This window comes from Leucopleurus acutus (assembly GCF_964270905.1).
Source record: "Leucopleurus acutus genome assembly, chromosome: 8".
NCBI classification, from domain to species: Eukaryota; Metazoa; Chordata; class Mammalia; order Artiodactyla; family Delphinidae; genus Leucopleurus; species Leucopleurus acutus.
In genome coordinates, this window is record NC_139151.1 from 61,625,147 (window position 1) to 61,640,297 (window position 15,151).

Consider the following 15,151-nt stretch of genomic DNA (forward strand, 5'->3'; position numbering starts at 1 on the left):
GAAAGTTTCCCTATCCTAAACATTTTTTTAAATAAATAGTACAAAGATCAAGACATATTGGTATATTTCCATTATTTTCAGTGTGTGTGTGTATTAAGGAATGCTTTCAGTTAAAAGAAAAAGTTAGTGATTTTTATTTTTTATAATATTTTCACAATTTCAATTTTATATTTTCATAATAATGTACACCCTAGATGTTCTGCACATCTTTAGCCAACTCCATTTTCATCCCTGTTGCTTAGAAAGCCATCAGAGAATTTATTAGGTGTCCCTACTCCTTATACATTCCCCCCAATAAGATACTGTATACTTACTGTATCAAGACCTTCATTGTGATTTAATATAATTGATTATTTAAATATCTCCTCCATTAGATTCTAAGCTTCAGGGAGAAATCAATCATCACATTGCCAGTACCTCAACAGAAGTGGAATAAATATTGAATTTTTTCATAGCGTTTAAGATTCCAGCTCTTATTTAATATAGTCCAGGTTAATTGTTTATTCATGAGTATTATCTTTCAAATATTCACTCTAATGTTCTTCTTATTTTTCACGGAATTTTTGTGGGAATATGTTTCTTTTTTCCAATTTGTCTACTTTAGAAAGAGAAGTAGTTGGAATCTCCTGGGACACACTCACTATCTGCTTAGTTGTGCTACAGTACTCCTCTCAGATCTTAATTTTGAAAGCCAGTGGATATTCTGGGTCCTGACAAAGAAATGTCAATTACAGCTTTGCTGGACTGAGGAGAAAGATCCTAAGGTTGTTACTTCATAATCTGATTAGGAAGAAGGAATAGGCATTATATGATATAAAATACTATACAGCTCTTACATTGAAAGGAGGGAAAAAAGTGCATTAAAACTACTACATTCTATAGACGTTCTTCCTATGCACCCCCTTGCCACTTTTTCTCGTATTTGAGTCACCTCAAAACAAAACATGAAAAAACATGACTTTTTCTACTAATATACACTCTCAAGTTATCTTAGAATTGAAGTCTTTAAATGTATACCAAAAAGGTAAGTACAGCTTTGGGCAGTAGATGGAGAAGATAAACACCATGAATCTTTGAAGAAGGGGGATATATATTATAATAGGTATACATGGAAAATTTATACTGTTTTCCATCTAACTCCACTCCATCTCCGCAGGACACCTTTCATTTAACCCTGCTAAAAAGGCATTAAGTGTGCAGCAGAAAATGGGTGTGTGTAAATGATCCGAGTTGTTTTAGCAAATATGGTAACAAAGTGGAAAATGGATCACAAAGAATAAGAGTGGGGAACAATAAGCCATTTCCCATTTCAGAGCTCAGGCTCTGGCCTTTCTTCCTTGTGTCTTTATTCTTAGACAACACAAGGCCCTTTCTCTTGCAACTGAAATCCTGATCTTGCCTCTTTCCCTGACACTAAGAAGGAGTCTGAAACACAAATCCAGAATCTGACTCTTCCAATCGAGAATCTCTCTCTATGACCACAGCTCGGAATTCATTCCTATAACAATGGCTGAAGGAAACTGGACAAGAGTTAGTGAGTTTATCCTCATGAGTTTCTCTTCCCTACCTAGTGAAATACAGTCATTACTCTTCCTGATATTTTTAATCATCTACCTAGTCACCCTGCTGGGAAACAGCCTCATCATTCTGGTTGCCTTGGCTGACCCCATGCTGCACAGCCCCATGTACTTCTTCCTCAGGAACTTGTCTTTCATAGAGATTGGCTTCAACCTAGTCATTGTGCCCAAGATGCTGGGGACCCTGATTGCCCAGGACACAACCATCTCCTTTCTTGGCTGTGCCACTCAGATGTATTTCTTCTTCTTCTTTGGGGTTTTTGAATGTTTCCTCCTGGCCACAATGGCATATGACCGCTATGTAGCCATCTGCAATCCCTTGCACTACCCAGTCATCATGAACCCTAAGACATGGGCAAAACTGGCTGTTGCCTCCTGGTTTCCAGGCATTCCCATGGCTACTGTGCAGACCACATGGCTCTTCAGCTTTCCATTCTGTGGCACCAAGGTGAATCACTTCTTCTGTGACAGCCCACCTGTGCTGAGGCTGGTCTGTGCAGACACGGCACTGTTTGAGATCTATGCCATTGTTGGAACCATTCTGGTCGTCATGATACCCTGCTTGCTGATCCTATGTTCCTACACTTGCATCATTGCTGCCATCCTCAAGATTCCATCAGCTAAAGGGAAGCACAAAGCCTTCTCTACCTGCTCCTCCCACCTCCTTGTTGTCTCCCTTTTCTATGTATCTTTAAGCCTCATCTATTTCCACCCTAAGTCCAATAATTCTCCTGAGAGCAAGAAGGTGCTATCACTGTCCTATACTGTTATGACTCCCATTTTGAACCCCATAATTTACAGCCTGAGAAATAATGAGGTGAAGAATGCCCTTGTCCAGACCTTCTACAAGGCCCTAGGCCTTAGAGACTGCATCCCATAGACATTAAGAAAAAGACTAAAGTCTTTCGAATAGGGAACAATCAGTTTGATATTTAGAATTCCTCTGCCTCTGCCTATCTCCATTGTGATGAAACCCAGCTGCTGAAATGACTATTGGAAAGCTCAGTGAAAACAGCACAGAGGTAGTTTAGACCTGTCACCACCACCTGGAAACCTCCTCTGCCTGCCCATTATGGACTTACATTCTTTTTCTTATCATCATTTTAACTTCTGTGGCCAAGTAATTCCAGATATTCACATTCCTGTGTGCACACTGTGAACAGTATGAAACTGCTTATAATCCTAACATGGGAGCACACAGAATAAAAGAGGGCACAACCCATCAAAAATCACCTTGTGACTTTGTCTTCCTTTGGGCAAATCTGACTGCATTCATCAGATAGGAAACCCTATGAGTCCTCCCAATGCATAACTCTCCTCACTGCCTTATTTTAGTTCTCATGTCCTTGAGGGAGTGTTAGTTCTTTCAAGCTCACTCATATGTATTGTATGGATATAGGAAAGTGGGTCAATAATTCCCGTATCTATACCTTTGTAAATCCAACAATGATTTATTCCTTATTCTATTTATCCCAGGAAGAATGACCTGAGCTTCCACAGACTCTCTCTCTAGATTTGGGGTTTCAGTGGTTATTTGTTTAATGATCATTCTTAATCAGTAACTTAGGTTCTTACACCTTGTTGGAGTAATATCATAAATTTCAATCATGATGCTGCTTTCATTAAGGATTAAAATGGATCCAGCTAACTCCAACATAGCTCTTCTTTAACCACAAAAATATTCCTCATTCTTTTTATAACTTCGTAGTACTCTGCTTTGTAGATACACCATAGTTTATTTAATGAGTCTTTTACAATTAAAAGAAAAGCTTTATGCATGTGCCTTTTTATGCTTTTGCCAGTGTATCTGACATATGGAAATCTAGAAATTAGATTTATTGGGCCAAGTGTAAATACATATATAGTGTTGCTATATTGGCACATTTCCCTCCAAATTGATTGTACCATTTTATACTCTCAACAGCAATTTATGGGAGTTCTTGTTTCCTCACAGCCACATCAATAATATTTGTCATCAGTCATTTGCAATTTTGCTTATATAATAGGTAAAGAAACATAATTAAATTTTAATTTGAATGAATAAAATTTGAAGAATACAGAGGGAATACGTGAGTAAATCAGAGAAAATTCATGCATTTCATTTAGACTTCTGAGTTCATAGGTTAGATGATTAGCAGTTGGTGATGTCTTGGTACTCTATTTTCTCTACTCAAAAGGTTCTTTTGACCTTCATTTTAGCCAAATCCATCTCATCTTTCATGGTCTACTGCAATTCCTCAGGCAGCATAATTTGCTCATCCTACATGCATCTATTCTAAGTTTGTCAATACCCAAGTTAAATTCTGTGTCTACTATCCTGTACTTATTTTTACATGTTTGTCTTCCCCCAATGTACCTGTAACTCTTTGAAAATGAATACTGCATAAATGTTTCTCTTTTACTACAGCATAGGCATTCCTGGAAACCTTATGTTCTGCAAAACTCACACTAAAATACTATGGAGAAATAAGGTTAAGGCAGATCACTGAAAATGTATGCAAATTTGAAGTCAGAGCATTAACAGAAAGAATAACTGGTACATGGAGAGACAACATAGACTGTCCAGGCATCCAGCTTAGAGAGGCTGGAGATTGCCACAGTAGATAGTCAACATGCACAAACAGTAGAATAAAATTGCCAACGATGGTTTATTTAGAAAAAGAGTATTTGGTGCTGAGACAATGCAGATGGATGTGATGCTGTAAACCAGTGGGGCAGCCCTTATATGGCCACAGGAGTCAGTACCACTTTCCAGGAGCCGCAAGCTACACAGAGCAAGGGGTGCCCCTTTCTGTGGATGAAGCCTAAGGTACAGGCATACTTTAAAAATTCTCTTAAAAACAACTAAGAGAGTTCCTGATGCCAAGGTGTCAGGACATTTACTTAGATATTGAAGGCTATCACTTTACTCAATCTATTCTGATTTGCTTTGCCCAATTAAAAGTTACATACAATGAAATTATTTTCCTTTTTTTCAATAGTATATGCAAGATAAATAAATGAATGGATAGTCTAGCTGAGAAACGATGATGACTTGGAATAGAGTGGTATTAGTAGAAATTAATTCAAAATATCTTTTACAGGAAGAATTGATAGGACTTGATGGTGGATTGCATGTGGAGAAATATCCCACTCAAGAGAGGGGGGTTGATTCTAGCGCTAGACCAATTCCTATGGTAGAGCACAGGTGTTCTGAAAGTCTAGGGGAGATCCATTAAAGAGGTACAAGAGAGATTTTTTTTTTCCAGAAAAGTCAAGCCTAAAGCTTTTTCCTTCATATGCCTGTTATGAATCCCCTTTCACTTTTTAGGAACATCCACCCAAACATGCAGTAACTGATCTTTCCTTGTGACCAGATACTTTCATCATAGGCCAGGTTACCCCAGAATCGGATATGGAGCCAAGGATTCAAGTACAAGTTATATATTAAGGAGAAACCATTAAGCGAGTGGGGAAAGTGAAAGGGGAATGGAGAACAAGATAAGCAAAATAATTTCAGGGGAAATCCCAGTTCCCTTATGGATCTCCAGAGCATAAATAAATCAGAGTTTGTTCTGCTTCAGGTCATAGGAAGGAGGCCTTTTCATACTCCCAGTTGTAGGGAAGAGGGAGAACTAAAGCCAGGTCGCCAGTGCCCGGGGGCATTCTTCTGAAGGTCTCATTTACAAGCTATTAGAAGTTAGCTTGCAGAAGCTGACACAGAAGGTTGCACAGAGCTGGGCAAAATGACCCAAGGACAGCATCCATTACAATCTGCCCTTCAGACACGCTTTCCGTCATCTGAGTGTTTTGAGTCAACCAAAAACTCCAAGCTTTTAACCAGAACATTAAAAAATGACCACTAAAGAAAGGGCCACTGAAACCCCAAATCTTTTTTTTTTAAACATCTTTATTGGAGTATAATTGCTTTACGATGGTGTGTTAGTTTCTGCTTTATAACAAACTGAATCAGTTATACATATACATATGTCCCCAGATCTCTTCCCTCTTGCATCTCTCTCTCTCCCACCCTCCCTATCCCACCCCTGTAGGTGGTCACAAAGCACTGAGCTGATCTCTCTGTGCTATGCGGCTGCTTCCCACTAGCTATCTATTTTACGTTTGGTAGTGTATATATGTCCATGCCACTCTCTCACTTTGTCCCAGCTTACCCTTCCCCCTCCCCATATCCTCAAGTCCATTCTCTAGTAGGTCTGCATCTTTATTCCCGTCTACTAGGTCCATCCACCTCACTACAAATAACTCAGTTTCGTTCCTTTTTATGACTGAGTAATATTCCATTGTATATATGTGCCACATCTTCTGTATCCATTCATCTGTTGATGGACACTTAGGTTGCTTCCATGTCCTGGCTATTGTGAATAGAGCTGCAATGAATATTTTGGTATATGACTCTTCTTGAATTATGATTTTCTCAGGGTATATGCCCAGTAGTGGGATTGCTGGGTCATATGGTAGTTCTATTTTTAGTTTTTTAAGGAACCTCCATCCTGTTCTCCATAGTGGCTGTATCAATTTACATTCCCAACAACAGTGCAAGACGGTTCCCTTTTCTCCACACTCCCTCCAGCATTTATTGTTTGTAGATTTTTTGCTGATGGCCGTTCTGACCGGTGTGAGATGATATCTCATTGTAGTTTTGATTTGCATTTCTCTAATGATGAATGACGTTGAGCATTCTTTCATGTGTCTGTTGGCAATCTGTGTATCTTCTTTGGAGAAATGTCTAGGTCTTCTGCCCATTTTTGGATTGGGTGGTTTGTTTTTTTGATATTGAGCTGCATGAGCTGCTTGTATATTTTGGAGATTAATCCTTTGTCAGTTGCTTCGTTTGCAAATATTATCTCACATTCTGAGGGTTGTCTTTTCATCTTGTTTACGGTTTCCTTTGCTGTGCAAAAGCTTTGAAGTTTCATTAGGTGCCATTTGTTTATTTTTGTTTTTATTTCCATTTCTCTAGGAGGTGGGTCAAAAAGGATCTTGCTGTGATTTACATCATAGTGTGTTCTGCCTGTATTTTCCTCTAAGAGTTCTATAGTGATTGGCCTTACATTTAGGTCTTTAATCCATTTTGAGTTTATTTTTGTGTATGGTATTAGGAAGTTTTCTAATTTCATTCTTATGAAATTAGAACACTCCCTAACCACTTATTGAAGAGGCTGTATGTACTCCATTGTATATTCTTGCCTCCTTTGTCAAAGATAAGGTGACCATATGTGCGTGGGTTTATCTCTGGGCTTTCTATCCTGTTCCATTGATCTGTATTGCTGTTTTTGTGCCAGTACCATACTGTCTTGATTACTGTAGCCTTGTAGTATAGTCTGAAGTCCGGGAGCCTGATTCCTCCGGCTCCGTTTTTCTTTCTCAAGATTGCTTTGGCTATTCGGGGTCTTTTGTGTTTCCATACAAACTGAAGTTTTTTGCTCTAGTTCTGTGAAAAATGCCAGTGGTAGTTTGATAGGGATTGCATTGAATCTGTAGATTGCTTTGGGTAGTAGAGTCATTTTCACAATGTTGATTCTTCCAATCCAAGAACATGGTATATCTCTCCATCTGTTTATATCATCTTTAATTTCTTTCATCAGTGTCTTATAGTTTTCTGCATACAGGTCTTTTATCTCCTTAGGTAGGTTTATTCCTAGATATTTTATTCTTTTTGTTGCAATGGTAAATGGGAGTGTTTTCTTAATTTCACTTTCAGATTTTTCATCATTATTGTATAGGAATGCAAAAGATTTCTGTGCATTAATTTTGTATCCTGCTACTTTACCAAATTCATTGATTAGCTCTAGTAGTTTTCTGGTAGCATCTTTAGGATTCTCTATCTACAGTATCATGCCATCTGCAAACAGTGACAATTTTAATTCTTTTTTTATGATTTGGATTCCTTTTGTTTCTTTTTATTCTCTGATTGCCGTGGCTAAAACTTCCAAAACTATATTGAATAATAGTGGTGAGAGTGGACAACCTTGTCTTGTTCCTGATCTTAGAGGAAATGGTTTCATTTTTCACCACGGAGAACAATGTTGGCTGTGGGTTTGTCATATATGGCCTTTATTATGTTGAGGTAGGTTACCTCTATGTCTACTTTCTGGAGAGTTTTTATCATAAATGGTGTTGAATTTGTCAAAAGCTTTTTCTGCATCTATTGAGATGATCATATGGTTTTTCTCCTTCAATTTGTTAGTATGGTGTATCACACTGATTAGCGTATATTGAAGAATCCTTGTATTCCTGGGATAAACCCCACTTGATCTTGATGTATGATCCTTTCAGTGTGCTGTTGGATTCTGTTTGCTAGTATTTTGTTGAGGATTTTCTCATCTATGATTATCAGTGATAATGATTATCAGGCCAGTGTGACTTTGCAACAGACAGGCGCGCCGTGCGTTCTCCCCGGGAAGTTGTCCCTGGATCCCGGGACCCTGGCAGTGGCGGGCTGCACAGGCTCCCGGGAGCGGAGGTGTGGAGTGACCTGTGCTCGCACACAGGCTTCTTGGTGGCTGCAGCAGTAGCCTTAGCGTTTCATGCCAGTCTCTGGGGTCCGCGCTGATAGCCGCGGCTCTCGCCTGTCTCTGGAGCTCGTTTAGGAGGTGCTCTGAATTCCCTGTCCTCGCGCACCCCGAAACAATGGTCTCTTGCCTCTTAGGCAGGTCCAGACTTTTCCCCGGACTCTCTTCTAGCTAGCTGTGGCGCACTAGCCCCCTTCAGGCTGTGTTCACGCCGCCAGCCCCAGTCCTTTCCCTGGGATCCGACCTCTGAAGGTGGACCCTCAGCTCCCAGCCCCGCCCGCCCCGGCGGCTGAGCAGACAAGCCTCTCGGGCTGGTGAGTGCTGGTTGGCACCGATCCTCTGTGCGGGAATCTCTCCGCTTTGCCCTCCACACCCCTGTTGCTGCGCTCTCCCCCGTGGCTCTGAAGCTTCCTCCCTATGCCTCCCACAGTCTCCGCCCGCGAAGGGGCTTCCTAGTGTGTGGAGACCTTTCCTCCTTCACAGCTCCCTCCCAGAGGTGCAGGTCCCGTCCCTATTCTTTTGTCTCTGTTTTTTCTTTTTTCTTTTGCCCTACCCAGGTACGTGGGGAGTTTCCTGCCTTTTGGGAGGTCTGAGGTCTTCTGCCAGCGTTCAGTAGGTGTTCTGTAGGAGTTGTGCCACATGTAGATGTATTTCTGATGTATCTGTGGGGAGGAAGGTGATCTCCACCTTCTACTTCTCTGCCATCTTGAAGGTCCCTCTGCTTGGCTCTTTTACCCAGACGTTAATCAATCACACATTTAGAGGGGATTCCATGGTAACCATTCTACAGTTACCATGAACATAGGTCCAGGAACAACACACCTCAGACTGACTTTGCAGGGGAAGACCTCCCCAGTGAAGAGATATCTAGTAACCAAAGTTCTTATTTCTTTCATTCATGCATTCATGCATCCATGGAATCATTTTAAAAGTATTTATTGAACTCTTATTTCATTTTATCTTACCATTTTATCAGAGCAATGACTGACACATAATGTGTTTTAATACACACTTTTGCATTTGTTACTATCCTTTTAAAATTACTGGAACTGCACTACAATAGACAAACTCTAATCTGGGGTAGGAGGATCAGAGAAAACCCTCATTCAAACAACATGTGCTAGATGAGGTGATGTAGACAAGGACAAAAAATTAATAGTTGAAATTGGTGACTTGGCTGTCATTGATGATCTAGATGAGAGCTACTTCAGTAACAGCAGAAAAAATAAGAAAATGTAAGAAGAAAGTACAAACACTACCTTAAATATTGCCATTACCGATAGTTGCCATCTCCACCTTCCAAATTCTGGAATCCTAAGCAAATAAAATGATGTTTTAAGGCACAGAGTTTTGAGATGGTTTGTTATGCAGCAATGGATAACTGAAACTCTTGAGAGAACTGTGCTCCATCACATTCAAATAGATTCCTGTGCGGCTTATTCACATTACCAATAAAAACTACTACCCACCCTGGTGGCGCAGTGGTTGAGAGTCCGCCTGCCGATGCAGGGGACACGGGTTCGTGCCTGGTCCGGGAAGATCCCACATGCCGCGGAGCGGCTGGGCCCGTGAGCCATGGCCGCTGAGCCTGCGCGTCCGGAGCCTGTGCTCCGCAACGGGAGAGGCCACAGCAGTGAGAGGCCCGCGTACCGCAAAAAACAAACAAACAAACAAAAACAAAAACAAAAAACCTACTACCTCTCCTGCTATGGAGGGAGAGGGGGAATAAAGGGCCAAGAAGCTTCTAAAGAATCATAATAAAGATGATGTATCAGTCAGGGTTTGTAGTTGCAAGTAACAGAAACTGATTATGCATGATTTAAGCTAAAAGGAAAAATACTGAATAATAGTAATTCCGATTCTGCAGCCAGAATCACGGGCCTAATTCATTAACACGATGTCAGCTAAGGACATCACTGCCATTTAGCACTAGGTGGCGCAGTTTACACTGCCAACACCCTCAGCACAGGCCCTGCTGCTGGAGCTGCTAATTCCCTGAACCTGGAAATTGGAATGTTGCTGCTCTCTCTACCGCTGACAAAAAAAGAGAAGAAATTGCTGACACTACCTCAGCCAGGTGACCAAGGTTAACATAAATAGTGTTAAGTCCTGTTGTTAGTACGTTCCCTTGAGATGATATGATGGAAATAGCACTTTATGATCGGAAGATCCCTCAAACCCATAACCTCAGTCTAATCATGAGAAAAACAGACAAATTCTCATACATGAGCTTCCTATAAAATATACAACCTGTACTCCTCAAAACTGTAAAGGTCATCAAAAACAAGTCTCAAAAACTGTCACAGCCAGGAGGAGCCTAAGGAGACAAAACCTAAGCAAATTCAAACAAAGTATAAAGTTTAGTTAATAATAAGGTATTAATCTTATTTTCTTAATTGTAGCAGATGTGCCATAATAATGTAAATAATAATAATAACAACGGAAGTCGATAGTGGGAAAAGGGGGGTAATATCAGAACTCAATGTACTATATCTTCTCAATTTTTCTGTACATCTAAACCTGACCTAAAAAATAAAGTCTGTTTTTTTAAAAAGAAACTTTTTGGTGTCCTTGCTTTTTCACGTCACTAGCTCTTAATTCAAAGTCTAGACTGGGTATATCTAATTGATCGAGTCCTAGCTGCAGTGCAGACAAAGGAAGTTAATATTAGATGTATTCAGTTTCCATGGATGGAGACAGGCTCCAACTCCCTCACAAGACTCAACAGAAGATTATAATTTTAGACAGTGTATTCAAAGGATCAGAAGCCAAAAACTGACAAATGTCCATAACACATGGCCCATGAAACCAAATCACCCCTATTCATATCTTGACTATCTACAAATTCCAGACTGACCAATGCAACTCACAATCTACACAACACAATATTCTGAGGATGTGCAGAACACAGAACATTGGGTGAAGAAATACAATAGCTTAGCATATGGAATGCTTCCACTGGTCATTAAGACAGTCTTCATTTGATTGCGTTTACTAATATATTTTCAATTGCTAGTACAGTATTTGCCACATATTAAATTCTCAATAAAAATTGGCTGAATGAATATATAAGTGGTCTAGGAAAAGTGTTGGCTTAACTCAGGTCAAGTTTTCTCTATATTTTTTTCTTAAATACAGAGAAGATCTGGATTTCACAATGATAGAAGAGAATGGAGTTTGTAGCAAACAAGTCTATGCATCTTAAGGATGTAATCCCAGATGGCTTTACAATGAAAGTCATATATTGAGAGAAACCTTTAAAATTGTGCCATTAAAAAATAGCTGGACTTTAGTGAGAAGACTGCAAAATGAAAAGGGCCCTTCTTCAATTAGAAAGCAGTGTCTAGGCCTCTGTGGACCTTTGAAGACACATGGTCAGAAACCTCATATCTATAAGGTATGAGAGGAAGGCTGGTCATTCCGCTTCATACTTGGCACCCTTTCCATTTCCCTGAAATCTTAATTAGCTAAAGACTGTGTTTGAGCCTGTTTACTGGCAATACTCACAAGTTAAAATTTTTATTTTGCCTAGCTATTAACTGCCTTTTATAAAGGTCAACCCCATCACAAACAATTCATGGCACACACCATACTCCCAATCTTGGAAAATATCATTCCACGATTCTGGAACATCTTACTAATGACCCTCTAAATCTTGAAGTGTTGAGTGAGTAGCAGTGGGACAAGTACGAAGTGATCTGAGCTTGAAGCTCAGCTTCTCTATCTTTTAGTTTCCATAAAGTTGGGGATGATAATCTCTTCCTGATAGTGTTGTGGTGATGAGTGAGATGACATTTATAATTTGCTTATGATAGTCATGAGTACAGAAGAGTTTGGTTAAAACAAACAAAAATCTGGTTCCTATCTTGTTTGATCTAGATTTAAAGCTCCCTTCCTGGTAGACAGTCCCTGGTTTACTAGTTTGAGTTCTTCCTCTGGGGCTCAGTCCTAGACTCCTCCTCCTTCTACTGTTTTCTCTCCTTCTCCCTGCAGTCTCATTCTCCCCCTGCCCCCCCCCCACATAGTATCGAGTACCATCTACCCGTTACTGACACAAATTTTACAAATCTGGCCCCATACACCTCTAAGCTCTCACTTACGTCCAATTTGACAATGCTTCTTAGATGTCACAAAGTATCTCATATGTAACAAGCCAAAACTGGACTCATGATCTTTTGCAAGATTTTCTACCGCGATGCAAAATTGAATAAATGAGTGAATGAGCAAGTCAGTAAAAAACATGTTAAACCATGTTATATACAAGACCATGTCTTTTCAAAATTACTTCACTGTTTTTTGATTCCAAGAAAATGGAGGAGGAGGGTGGGTGGAGTGAGAAGGTAAAAAAATTTTGGCCAGTTCTCCTAGATGGGGATGGAGGAGGCCACAGAAGTTTGACAAGGCCTTTTCCCACCTACCCTAAGCATGGCCCTTGGTTGCTGGCCCTAGGGTTGGACTCACGTCTATGAAGCGGGCGGGGCCTGGGAAAGGGGCGGGATGGGCAGAAGCCCCACCCCGTCTACTTTACAAACTTGGGCCGCGGGGGCTTCTGGGTGCTTCCACGGATGGTGCGCGTGCGCGGGAGTGCGCCGGCCTGCGTCTTGGTATTTAGTAGATACTGAGCTGGTGCTGGCGTGTAAGTGACAGGTATGGCCCGCGCTGCTTAGTTGTGGCGTGATTACTAACGCAAGCTCCCTCCCCGGGCTGGGAGGGCGACTTCTGCGGCTCCTCTGAACTGGCTCCTGGGTGTGACTGAACCCATCCCTGGCTAGGAGCGGTTGTTTGCAGGTATCACGCGGGTCAGCGGGCGGTGAGGACGCGGGTGCGTGGAATTGGGAATCCTGCTTGAGGGCGTCCACGCGGTCTCCTCGGCTTGTTTGCTGTTACCTGGATTCCAGCTCTGTGCTCTGCAGTCTCTGCGGGAGAAGCTGGAGGAGGGCGCGAGCTGACAGAGATGGAGGCGTGGGCTGTGGTGGGAAGTTAGTGCGTGAGAGAGGAGAGGTAAAGAGGGCTGGGGTGGGAAACAGGACGGTTAGGTTCCAGATCCAGGTCTGCTGTCTCCTTTTCCATTCTGGGATGGGGGCAGTGTCCAGGCGTTTAATCTGGTAAATATATCTTGCTCAGCTGGTTTTGGAATGACTGATATGGATTCCCGATCCAGTGTGACTGGGTCAATCGGCTGGAAAAGAAAATGGAGAAAAGTTCATTCCAACTTGCCGTGCTGTCCCACTCATTCCTGGCCACTCCCTAAAACCTCTTTATTTCAGATGCTCATTTGCACACTGCTCTATGCTACTTTTTAGAAGCTAATCTCCGAAGGCGAAAGATTCTCCTTACCTCAGGCTACTGCTCTGCCTATGACTTATTTGATTAAAACAACCCTTTTTCACAGATACTACCTTTTCCCCATAATTAGTGCCTGTTCAAGTTCCTTGACGCTGTAAAATCCAATGAACTTGTGTCAGCTGGTTATTTGATCTAACTCTCCAGATTCCTGCCACCTGCGCCTTACTGAGCCCTTCCTTCCATTGGTATTGGCTCAGCGTCTTAAATCTTCATTCTGAGTCCTACCATCATCCTTAAAGGCGTCTGTTTAGTACTTTAGAAGTACTTTAGAGTTTAAACTTTAACAGTTCTTGACTTTGTTTATTCCATTGGTGGTCACTTACAGACCACTTAAGCTATTCTCAGTCACAGTCATACCTTGGACCATTTATCATCCAGACTGTTCCTCCTTCGAAATCTTAAGTGCTAGCATATCATCCTGAACATCTCTAACCTGTCCTCCTAGCTCTATAATTATTTATACTGAGTAATTTATTAATTTTTAACCTATAAACTCCTAGTATATTTTGTTGCTTTTTCTCACTTTGAGTTGAACGTTTAATTCATCTCATTCTTGTTTAATTACATATATAAGGCTTTGCTATTGCCTAACAGTAGAACTTGAGCTGTTAGATTTTGAAGTGCAGTGTTTTTAGTGTTTTTAATTTGAGTTGTTTTCCAGAAGCAAAAGTTAAATTTCAAAGTAGTTGAGATTTTTTTCTATTTCTACTTGATGTTAAGATCTAGTTTTCATTCTGGTAATAAATGTGGTTTGTACCGCTTTTATTTACTTTTTATTTATTGAGTTTTTTGGTAGCTTAGTAAATAGCAGCTTAGTGCTTGAATAGAAACTACATTCTATCTGATTTTATATATCAGGCTAAGCATGTTATTCATGTCCTCTATACTATCAATTTTAGCTTACTTGTTAAGGACTGAGAAAGTTGCCTTAGTGTCCCATTTCTGTGGTTGTATTGTTGTTTGCATCTCTTGTTTTCTGAGGGTTTTGCTATAAATATATTTCATTGTGTTATTTGATACACTTAGTAGCAGTCATATTTCATTATGAGTTGTACCTTCAATCATTTAAAGTTTCCTCTTTGTCTCATTTTATTCATTTGTGCTTTTAATTCAATATACATCTTAATTCAGTATATCCCTGCATATTATTGTTGTTTACATTTGTTTGTTATTTTTTCTATCATCCCTTTAAGCTTTGGAGTTCTTTTGTTTTGGATGTCTCTTAATTTTTTACATAGTTGAGTTTAAAGTTATTTGTTAATTTAACAAATTTATTGTTACAATGCTCTATGCTACTTTTTAGAAGCTAATCTCGGAAGGCGAAAGATTCTCCTTACCTCAGGCATTTATTGTTACAATGGATATTCTTGTTGTTAAATCTGCTTTTTTTTTTTTAATGCTTACTTGGTTTTTTGTTTTGTTTTTAATATGTGATCTGTGAACGTGTTTTTCTTCTTTCTCCCTGTATGTTAATTCTGAAAGTATCTGGGCCCATAGTTCATTGTTCTGCGGGAACTCAGTGAGTGATACCTCTTAAGCACTTCGGAACTTTCTTTTTTCTTTTTTTCTTTTTTTTTTTTGGTAATGAATGTGTACTTTCCTCAAGCTTTGGAGAAGGTTTGTGTTGGATCTCAGAATGTTCCTTCAGTTGTTCCACTTTGCCCTGTGTCCCCATGTAATGGGGATACTAATGAGTATATAGATGGCGTCAATACA

At 40.3% G+C, this 15,151-nt stretch overlaps 1 protein-coding gene across 1 annotated transcript; it reads left to right on the plus strand.

Moving 5' to 3' along the window:
* Positions 1 to 1,506: 1,506 nt before the first annotated feature.
* OR10A5 (olfactory receptor family 10 subfamily A member 5) lies at positions 1,507 to 2,457 on the plus strand (the record flags this gene model as incomplete). The annotated part of the gene is made up of 1 exon (XM_082845566.1): positions 1,507 to 2,457. The coding sequence occupies one exon, from the start codon at positions 1,507 to 1,509 to the stop codon at positions 2,455 to 2,457; it is 951 nt and encodes a 316-aa protein (XP_082701692.1).
* Positions 2,458 to 15,151: the final 12,694 nt, after the last annotated feature.